This window comes from Haplochromis burtoni, unplaced genomic scaffold, assembly GCF_018398535.1.
Source record: "Haplochromis burtoni strain Fernald_Lab_line unplaced genomic scaffold, NCSU_Asbu1 Contig_34, whole genome shotgun sequence".
Classification (NCBI taxonomy): Eukaryota; Metazoa; Chordata; class Actinopteri; order Cichliformes; family Cichlidae; genus Haplochromis; species Haplochromis burtoni.
The window spans coordinates 405,840-416,841 of record NW_024582395.1 but is presented as its reverse complement, the minus strand read 5'-3'; the positions used below and the strand labels follow the sequence as shown (position 1 = coordinate 416,841).

Below are 11,002 nucleotides of genomic sequence, written 5' to 3'. Positions count from 1 at the left end.
GCCTCACACTTTTTATTTAACCCTAAGCTGAGTGCTTTGCTTCCTAAAGCCCCAAATGACCGAGCCCATAAATGAGACTAATGCTGGGGAATCTGGTAAACAGGCCAGAGAGAGGGAGGGAGAGCTGCCTTCCTGTCTGCCTACTCCATGGCTACTATTGTGCACTGCACATTCTCTGAGCCCACAAGAGCTGAAGCCATCTCCACACAGATTCTTTGGAGGGATAGTAAGCCAAGAAGTGAGAGAGGAAGAGGGAACAAGGAGGGGGAAGAGAGAGAGATGGAGAGGGAGGGAGGGAGGAGGAAGAAGATCATGCATAAAATCTTGTTTGCAGAATGCATTAAGATTCAGATGAACTGGGGAGGGTAATGGGATTAGAATCCTGAACCGTTTCCAAGGGTGGGGAGTCGGATTGACAGCTGAGTCTATTGCACTGACGATTGCAGTGAAATATTGTGGCTCTGGCAAAGGCAGCCAGCCAGCCAGCCAGGGGGTTGCTGAGCCTATAGCACCTCTAATTATCCCGAGCTTTACCAAAAATAATGCCGCCAAGGGGAAAAAACATATTTGTCATTACCCCGTGCATTTAGCTTGGGCTTTAAGTGAATATTGGAAAGGCAGAAAGAAAGACTTCAGTCCGTCTCACAAAGGTGTTTGGCAAACAAAACAGAAGCACTGTGGCTTTAAATCACCGTCCCTCCCACCCTTTCTAAATATCGTCTATTTAGCCAGCGGTGAAAAGATATAGGGGGCTTTTGTCTGCGTACCCATCGGTGGGGGCATGGAGAGCTAGAAAGACACAAAAATAGGAACAAAGTGCTAAGCTTCCAATTGGGATGGCTGTGGGCCATTCAATGCGCGCAGCTCAGTGGGTAAAAACAAGAAGAAGTGGGCTACTATTACGGGCTTGTCTGAAAATAGGCTGCTCTCACACACAGCTATAGGGTAGACTGGTGTGGAAATACCCTGCATTGTTTATAATAGACGAGACTAAGGGAGGCAAACACGAGCCCTTTAAAAGTCTGGCATGGCTCCAATGGAAAAGGCAAACAGTGCTAGTTGGGTGTTTTGTTGGTTATATGCTGTTTTCCTGCGTTACTCTAACGCTATGGTCCACTCACCGACTTGCAATACGTTGTCCACCCAGCCACCCTCCAACAGAGTGACACCCCGTAGGAAAGGCAGCTGGGTCTCGTCATTATTGTCCCCGCTAGTTCCACTTTCCTCTCCTCCAGCGTTGAAAGAGGAATACATACAGATTTCCTTCTCGCTTCTCGGGAAAGACCAATATACGATCCTCCGCTGGACGGGCTCCGGGATCCTTTCGAACCGCTCCTCCACCCTCTGGAACGGCCACTTCTCCGCGACTCTGCGAGCCGCGATATCGAGCAACGACTCGGGGTTGTGCGTTTTCCCATTTCCCGACCCTCCCGGAGCGGACCCCGCGCCGCCACACAGGACACCTCCAGCCCGCTGCCCCTGCCTGCACGCCGGGTTGTAGCCGGGCCGGCAGCAGAGCCTCTTGGCTGGGGGCTGCTGGACTCGCTCGGCCATGTTCGCACCGCTTCCAACCTGAAGCGCAGTTCCTCTCCGATCATATAAACGGGATAAGGAAGAGAAAAGGGCAATCTCGCACCGATTGTTTGCCGTACATGGAGAGACTGCCCTTATTTGGAAAAGTGGGCGGAGCTTGTGAGTTCCGTGAAGTCCTTTGTGTTGTCAAAGTAACCGGATGGGCGGGATCCTGGAGAGCTGCCAGCGCACGAGTGGCGCTATAAAAGGAACTGGAGGCGGAATTCCCGAACGTCGGCAAATCCTTTGTGAAGCTTTTCGGGAGCGCGAGGGTGGAGCCCCGGCGGCCGACGGCCTTTGAAGTTTCCTTCTTATTTGAGTTTAAAGGCGGGGACTTAATCCAGGGGCGGCCTCGCAGTTTCCCACAGGGGTAAAAGGGGGCAAGAAAACTGACTTTTTTTTTTTCCTTTGGAGCCTCAGCTACCACCCCGGGCTCCAGCTTCTTCAATAACAACTTGATCGTTGTTTTTGCGGCTTTTTAGTCCAAAAGTGGTTTCAGCTGTCAGGCCGCAGAGGGTAAGAACATATGAAGGTGGACATGCCTGTCCTCTGTAGTCACATCAGCTCTTATATGGTGCAGCCAATTGACAAGTAATCATATGCACTCATGAAAGACAAGCTTTTTGCCTATATTATTTATTTTAAGGGGCTATTCTATTGATTTTTTACTTGGAGATCAGTATAATTGTTGCTTGGATACATAAAGTCTGAGAAAATAAGTCCAAAAGTTTGGTTGCGGTAACTTAAGATACTACCAGGTATACGGGTCAATGATGCTATCAAGGTAGTGTTTTTTAGAGTTCTAGTTCGAAGTAGAAGTTTTATCCTGGGCACCGATGTAGTGGTAATTTGGGGCTTTTAACAATTTCTTTGAACTTTTCTTTTTTCCAGGGTGGAATGATTGCACTGCATGAATCTTTGAAGACTTCAAAACGACAAAAATTGTTTGCTCAAGTTTCAGTTTGTTTTGGGTTTTCTCTAATCCACACAGGGTCAAAGTAAACATACAGGTTCAAATATATTCATACACTCACATCAATATTTTAACAAGTGGTTCTGAAGGTTCTACAGTGCCTTTTAACTTGACGATTCCAAGCCCTATTGACTTTCTTTGTCTGCATCAAAAGGATTTGTTTGACACAGCAGTACTCAAAACTATAGGAAAGTCTAAGGTCCTCAGTGAAGATCTAATTTAAACAAGTTGGGAAGGTCTCATAGGGGAATTTCTAAACAACTGCAGATAATCCAATGATGATCCAAGATCATCAATTCCAACAACTGTACATAAGCACAAATTATTCAGACATGTCAACACTTTGTCGAGGACTGGAAAGACCCAAACCGCCACCCTCAGATGGCAGGAAATTTGTTAGGATGTTCAGAAACAACCCAGGAACCATCCGAGGCTCAACCCTGCCATGAACTGGAAACTGCTGGAATACCAGCATCACTGCCCAAAGTGAAGCCAGTTTTACATCACCATGGACCATGAATGCACTGACAAAGAAAGAACTCCCTGTTCCAAAATCTATAGACTGAAATTTGCAGCTGCCTACATGAAAAAGCAAGATACCTTCCGAAGAAAAGTTTGATGGTCAGAATAAATAAAGATTGAGCAATTAGGCCACAATTACAAAAGGTAGGTTTGGCAGAGTAAAGGTGAAGCTTTCAAACCTATTCACTCTCCCAAGCATGGTGGTGGTAGCATCATGTTCTGGGGATGCTGAAGGTGACACTAGTACATTGCACAAAGTGGAGTAGAGTAATTAAGGAGTGCAACTTCCAAATTCTTGAAATTCACCTCAAATCACCAGCTGGACAGTTAAAACTTGCATAGAATTGGGTGTTCCAACAGGACAATGATCCCAAATAAATCAAAACTGGTTTTGGAGTAGATAAATCAAACTCTGGAATGGCCTCTACAAATTCTTCCAAGAAGAGTTGTGAGATATCCATAAAGAATTATACCAGAAGCTTGTTAACAGCTACCAGAAACATCTGTGGAAGGCGTTGAGGGGCATTTCACAAAATGTTAATGGCATTAATCCATTATGGGGTTTGGCCCTGTGTGGATTAGTAACAATTCTAAATAATTTCAAACTTATGCACTCAGTTCTTGTTTTTTATTCCACCCTGGGGAAAAAAGTACAGTCCAAAGAAATCATTGAAAGCCTCACATTACCAAGACAGCACCGGCCACAACTGTAGTTCTAGATAGCTATAGGTATAACTTTTAGGCTTTTGTGTGTTTTTTTTAAAGTTCTCATAGCCATCACGTTATCTTCTTTTTACTCTTTCCTGTATTTCAGTCTATCATTCTGGCAAACAAAAAAAGGAAAAGAAATGCTAGAAAATTCTCATAGGAGAGCCAGACCTAGTGTGTTTCTTTCTTGAAACACTTATGACACATGGATTAGTGTAGCCAGTTAACCACAAACTGTGGTACACTCATTTTTACTGGCCCCCACCCTGTCTGTTGATAATGCTAGTTCCATGTCTGTGTGTCATGAAAGGGGCCCCCCAATTTTATAGGGGTAGAATACTCATCAGGGGTTAGGGTGTGGCTGCTGTTGCCCCCTGGTTTTTCCTGTATGATGAGCCACTACAGAAGTTAATTGTTATAAGCAAGTAACAAAGAAAAGCTGCCAGGTTGGGGTATGTTTTTCTAAATTGTCTATAAAAGTTGGCTCAAAACTACACTGGTATACCAGAATGTGTGTTTGCAATGTGTCTGCCTGCCGCATGTGTTCCCAGCTGCCCCTCTCATTGCTCTGTGAGTAAGTCTAAAAGGCTGGCCTTTGAACTGCTCTGAAAGTGATCCATGCCGTATGGACGGAGCAGATGTGGCCTAACCTGATTTGGTTTCAATACTTCCCCACAGGAAGTTCACAAAGCCAGCAGGTCCTCCTTTGTTATGTTAGTCATCTTTCTCAGAGGGCCAATGAAGCCTTTTTATTTTATTTTATTTTAACACAGTTATCATTTGCTTTATTCTCCAGACAGAACAGCTCCACACACAATCAGACGATTTTTCAGTTTATATATATATATATATATAAATATATAAAAATTGTTCTATATGTCTTTATTGCATAGTCTGCTGCGTTTCCGTGTTTCTTTTGAGCAATTTGATACTGATGGACATAACAGGCAACCTCCAACTAGAGTATAAATAAGGTAATCTAAACTAAATGTTCCTTAATTTTCTTGAGAGCAACTGGCAAATAAATGTATTAAATATATTTAGATTTTAGAGTCATTCCTATAGCTTGATGGTACAGAGGACTACATATCCCAATAACCAAGGAATCTCGTCATGTCCAACCACAAGCGAGAACTCATGGTGCATTCAAATAATACTGATTAAGTGTAATTTCGAAAACTTCTAGCGGGGAAACAGAAAAAATTACAAATTTCAGACAATTTCATACCCTTTTAAGTAAAGATAAAAAAAAACATATTAAGCTGGAATTACAATTACGTTCTGAATTATATTTGAACGATTTGGCTTGTTCTACATAAGTTATACCGGTGCATTTTTGGTATTGACGGTCTGCAAATGCAACACAGAAGGGTATTTATCTTATCTATATTTAGATATTTATTTATATTTGGCATCTAATATTAGTGAAAGTGTTACACATTTAGAATAATTCATGAATACAAACAAAAACCAATGTTTTTTTCTTATTTTTACATTTTGCCGATATCACCTGAATGCCTCATTGCCACACCAGTTCCACTTCCCGGAACAAGGAGGAGCTGGGTAGTTTATCGCGGATACAAACACAAATCTCCGTTCCTTTTGGTAAGTTGGTGTATTTTATGCCACTCTGAGTTTTATCAGGACTAACTGTTTTGAAAACATAAATTAGGCGGTTTGTTGCGTTCATTTAGACGGTCGTTTTACTGTTTAACCGAGAGTAAGTGCTCTTGTATCGAAAAGTCAGGCCTTAATGCACGGGTGGGCTAGCTAGCGGCAGTAGAAATGAAACTAAATGTTTCATCTGCGTCTAAGAAATGCATATCTGTTCCTATATGCATACACATTAAAATCGCTCGCATAACTTGATGTCTTAAGGTTGTAGCTAGAGACTGTGGTTAGTTGGTTAGCTAGTTAGTTAGTCGTTGGTCATTAGCTGCTTGTGTGCCGCTGGTCGGAGCGCTTTACAAATGACTCCTGTTGAATGGCGCCCTAAATCTTTTCACTGTCGTAGGGACGATACACGAAAACTGTGGGAACGGAAGTCTTTGGGGGTAACTTCAGTTATCTAACAGATCATCTAAGTCCATTTGACGTTTTTAACTGTAATCAAACATAAAAAAAAAAAGACTTCGCTATACTTCCTTGCTCTGAATGATCCTTTGGGGCTAACTACAGCCCAGCTGGTCCGTGTACAATGAAAGAAGTGCGCCTCTGTTGTCCTCTTATTCATGGCACTTGGACAAAGTTAGTGACTGTGTTTGGGTAAAAGGACCGCAGTTAAACTAATAATAATGTTGTCATTGCACATGTACAACGAAATCGGGTGCAGTGCAAAGGTCTGGGGAAAAAAAGGCTTGAAAGTATTCCCATTGTAATTATTTATATAAAAAAAAGTCCATAAATACACACAGAAATTTCTAAAAGTAATCATAAAAAAGAAGGTAAAACACACATATCACACATGCAAAACAATTATCTTGCAAGGTTCGGTTTCAGCAGTGTTTAGTGCTGTTGTAGCTTTTGGGTAAGAGCTTTTTTCTACATGTTTGTTCTTGTTTTAAATGTACTTAAACATCTGAGGACAGCAGTTCAACAGTGTCCAGATGGATCTTTCAGATGTTTTGGCAATATTATGTTAAACAAATGTGTAAGTGAGGTGTTCTTCCACCAAGATCGGACATGCTTGTGAGGATCAGCGACTTTATGGTCCATGAGACTGTATGGTTCCAGTTTGATCTGATATCAAGCTTAGGATTGCTAAAGTAACAGAATTAGACTTTCCTCCTTATCAGTGTGTTAGAAATATTTAATTCTAGAACTTGCATTTGTCTCACCAGCATTGGATCTCTTTATTTCTGTTTAAATGTCTTTACTTAACTCATTAATGTCTTGCTTTCGTATCCGGTAAGACTTATCACTCCCTGCAAATATGTGTGGTGTGTACACATCCTCTGGGAGCCTGCAGGTGGATGCTGGGAGGTTGTGTTTGGTATATGACAGGAGAGTGAGACATGTTTTTGTGTTATAATGCAGTTGCTGCTTGAACACCTCCCAGGTTTCTCTCCATTTATTCAGTTCTAGATTTTTTTTTCTTGCTACAATTTTAAAAAGTACCTCACATTGTTAGGTGATATACACTGATCAGACATAACATTATGACCACCTAATATTGTGTTGAGCACCCTTTTGTTGCCAAAACAGTCCTGACCTGTTGAGACCCCTGTGCTGTGGTATCTGGCATTAAGATGTTAACAACAGATCTTTTAGGTCCCGTAAATTGCGAGGTGGGGCATGGATTGGACTTGTTTGTCCAGCACATCCAACAGATGGTCGATTGGACTGAGATCTGGAGAATCCACAGGCCAAGTCAACACCTCAAATTCGTTGGTGTGCTCCTCATTACATTTTTCAAGCAGCATTTTTGCTTTGTGGCACTGCACATTAGATTAGATAGAACTTTATTAATCCCTCTTTCATTATCCTGCTGAAAGAGGCCACAGCTGTCAGAGAATAACATTACCATGAAATAGTGTGCATGGTCTGCAACAATGCTTAGGTAGGTGCCAAAGTAACATCCACCCAATGTTTCCCAGCAGAACATTCCCGACCACTGGTTCACCACCGTTCCTTCCTTGAACCACTTTTGATAGATACTGACCAATGCAGACCAGGAACTCCTCACAAGAGCTGCAGTTTTGGAGATGAACTGACCCGGTCGTCTAGCTGTCACAGTTTGGCCCTTGGAAAAAGAACTCGCTCAAATCCTAACACCCGCCCATTTTACCTGCTACTAACACATCGACCACGAGGAGACGATGTTCATTTATTCCCTAATGTATCACGACCAACAACACGTGCCATGATGAAGATGTAATCAGTTTTATTCACTTTACCTGCTAGTGGTCATAATGGTATCCTTGATCAGTGTATTTACTAGTTAATACAACAATTGGTTAATCTTACCTTTCAGAAAAATGAAATGATATCTGTGTTGATTTGAGAGTTGATTGTAATGCTGCCAAGTTACTCTTTGGGGAACCAACAGTTTACAAACCAAAGATATAGGATGATATAAAAGAGCAACTAAGACTATAACCTATAAACAACTTTATATTTAACTTTCCTTTAAGTGCATTCTGAAAGTTGTCCATAAAGCATACTCCCCCTTTTGTAATATTTGAATATACACATATGTTTTGAGTATGACATGTCGCACATATTCACAGCTTTCTCTCGTGGCCATCTTTCTCAGGTCTGAGCCTCATCGTTCCTGAACAGGATGATCGACGTGCAAGCATGGGCAGAGTATGTGGTGGAGTGGGCTGCCAAAGACCCCTATGGTTTTCTCACAACTATCATACTGGCTCTCACCCCTCTCTTCATTGCCAGCGCTCTGCTGTCCTGGAAGCTGGCCAAGATGATCGAGGCACGTGACCGCGAACAGAAGAAGAAGCAGAAACGTCAGGAAAACATAGCCAAAGCCAAGAGGACCAAGAAAGACTGAGCTGGCGAGGGCTAGGATAGGGGCATTGCAAAGGACGAGCAAACCATCACGCTCGCAGGCCTCCTTTTCTAAACAATGACACGGTGCCCTTCCTTCTCCCAGACCTACTCTCAGCACAGGGCCACTATGCCTCATGTCCAGGGTAGGAGGAGGGACGCTGGCCCCACAGACTTAACAGTGCTGATGGACAGTACTGCCCTGAGGAAGCTTGTCTCAGTGGGACTTTGGTCAGCAACAGCACAGTAGTCATCTGTATAACGTTTTTATACAGTGACCTGCTGTTATATCGTGCAGCTGTTGCAACACCTTGCATTCCATTGTTGGCATCCCCGTTTTGCTGAAATGATGACATAATGAGAATAATGGAACTTTTTAAGCTTGATAACTTGCAAGCTATCCAAATGATTACTTTATGATCAATAAAATTTTCATGGTTGGTAAGAAAGCTTCCTTTTTTTGGATTTAATATTATATTATGCTGTGTACTTATTTACCCATAAACACTGAATCAGAGGGCTGGTAATAAAATACACTACCACAAATTCAAAAAAGTAGGCTCGCAATGTTCAGTAAGGTGACAGCAAGTGCATTTAAGGGTAATACTCCTGTATGTGCAAGGTCTTATTGTTGATTATGGAGTTCTAAAATATAAAAGCATCAAACAAATCAGCATGATCTGCGGTACAGGAAGGTGAAAAGTAATATTTAACAGGTGTGCCTTTATTAAATATCAATTTAAAAATAGTAAACCAGGATTACATATTAAACAACTCGTGTTTCATGTACTGTATGCTTTTAATTTGGATGCAGACCTTTGCTCATTTTATTAGATATTTTTTATTTTTGTTTATAAGTAGAAAGTGAACCTTCGCTTTGATTCAGTGTTGTAAAATAAAACATTCAAAAGTCCACAGGGGTTGGTATTTTTATGGATGGCGACTGGCTTTGAGTACTCGTGAGCCTATAAAGAGGCAGTCAAAGCAGTTTAGTGTAACTGTTTTCTGTTTCTTAGTTTTACTTCCCTGCGTTCAGAGAACTGATGTCTCATGACTGCTTTTAGAATGACAGACATGAGAAGGAAGACTGTTTTAAGCTAACAGTCTTCCCCTCTCTCTCTCCCCAATTTCCTGTCCATCTCTACTTAGTATCCAATAAAAAGAGCAAAAGTATATCTTTGACCATTTCAGAGGATTTTTAAAAAATTTGGTAAGCCACTAACCACTAACTTTACAATGAATCATCCAAGCATTAAAAGACTCCTATAACTTTAGGGATGAACCACTGTTGTGTCTACACATAACAAAGAAAAAAAAACAATTTCAAATTGTACCTCTATGCACTTTATTACTAGCAGCCTGTCACAAAAATACATCATTACCATTTCTGTAGTAGAATCTATGAAAACTGCCAAAGACAACATGGTTTGTAGAGGTGTAAAATTGTATTTTTGCAACAACATGGTGACAAATAGGAATATTTTGGCATGCTGAGCAGTTTGCCCTTAAAGAATCTGGACAAAAGAAGAAGTGACAGCCTTAAACAAAACTATCTATCGAAGATGATTGGTATCTGAAAGTTATGTCCTTAAGAAATGGGGGAAAAAAATGCAGCAAAGATCTGACACAGATGCAAAAGTCTCATCATAAATGGTCTCAGTGGAAGGGTGGCTGTGAGGAATCTATGCTTAAAGAGAAACAGGAAGAAAAGGCTGAGTTATTCTACAAGAACTAGACTGAAAATTCAGTGATGAATGCAAATTTGACATTTTTGGGTTAAATCGTCATGAGCATTGTACAGAGGAGGTCAGGAGAGAGATACAACAGTGAACATCTACAGCCATCTGCAAAACACAGCACAGGCTCTGTCATGGTTTGGAGCTGCGTTTCAACCACTGATGTTGGAGATCTTAATAAAACTGATGGAATTACGAACATCAGATTATGATCCTCCATGCAATACCGTTGTTCAGCATGAAAATCATCCCAAATGCATTTCAAATGCAGTAAAAAATATACGTGCATAGAAAAAACACACAATGGAACACTATCAGTCATGGATTGGTCTCCCCAGAGCCCAAACCTCAATATTACTGAAGCAGGGTGGGATCATCGGGACAGAAAACAGAGCAAAAAGCAGCCAACATCCAAAGAAGAGCTTTAAATGTCCTTCAAGAAGTATTCCTGTAGAAATTACAAGGAAAACCTGCCTAAAAGAGTTCAGGCTGTTCTGAAGAATAAAGGCAGGAATACCAAATATCGACTTTTTTGCCAAGTTTACTGTATTTTTATAGGTTTGCACATTTCAGATAAATAGCTGCATCTATTTCCCAGTTTCCCAGCAAAATAAAGAAATCAGGAGTAGCTCAAGACTTTACACAGAACCGTGTCTGCCCAACATATACTGTCAACATAAGTGAGAGAAGAATGTCTTTAAATCCATAAGCTGCAACATTATTATTATTATTATTTGTGATCTTCAAATCAATATTCTGTAACAAAGAGACAACAGTTCATTTAATGTAACCACATTTAATAATTATACTTATTTCACTTTCCCTGAAAGATGTTTGTATTTGTCCTCAGTGCAATTTATTCATTTTGTTTAGTTTTTTATCATTCAGTCTTTCACCAGCATGAACTTAGTTTAATTCAACTTCAAGATAAGTGATGGATACTCTCATGTGTGTGTGTGTGTGTGTGTGTGTGTGTGTGTGTGTGTGT

The 11,002-nt window shown here is 41.1% G+C and overlaps 3 protein-coding genes and 1 long non-coding RNA gene across 4 annotated transcripts in view; 2 read left to right on the top strand and 2 right to left on the bottom strand.

The window, feature by feature from the left end:
- Nucleotides 1-1,659, bottom strand: part of LOC102290473 (zinc finger SWIM domain-containing protein 6) — a 48,891-nt gene extending 47,232 nt beyond the window's left edge. Inside the window, exon 1 of the mRNA XM_005918963.3 lies at nt 1,122-1,659. Coding sequence (XP_005919025.1) covers nt 1,122-1,554 — 433 coding nt within the window. The 5' untranslated portion in view covers nt 1,555-1,659. The remainder of the gene's footprint in view (nt 1-1,121) is intronic.
- Nucleotides 1,660-1,812: 153 nt separating this feature from the next.
- Nucleotides 1,813-11,002, top strand: part of LOC121814301 — a 21,663-nt gene continuing 12,473 nt past the window's right edge. The window contains exon 1 of the long non-coding RNA XR_006054257.1: nt 1,813-2,088. This is a non-coding gene — a long non-coding RNA (uncharacterized LOC121814301). The remainder of the gene's footprint in view (nt 2,089-11,002) is intronic.
- On the top strand, nt 8,031-8,723 carry smim15 (small integral membrane protein 15). Its single transcript, XM_005918965.3, has one exon. It carries the CDS (start codon nt 8,058-8,060, stop codon nt 8,280-8,282), a length of 225 nt encoding a protein of 74 aa, XP_005919027.1. The 5' UTR covers nt 8,031-8,057; the 3' UTR covers nt 8,283-8,723.
- Nucleotides 8,828-11,002, bottom strand: part of ndufaf2 (NADH:ubiquinone oxidoreductase complex assembly factor 2) — a gene marked incomplete in the record, with an annotated part of 14,891 nt that continues 12,716 nt past the window's right edge. The window contains 1 exon segment of the mRNA XM_042219488.1: nt 8,828-10,934.

Coding starts and splice junctions, on each gene's coding strand:
- smim15 (XM_005918965.3), top strand. CDS start 8,058: ATGATCGACGTGCAAGCATGGGCAGAGTATGTGGTGGAGTGGGCTGCC.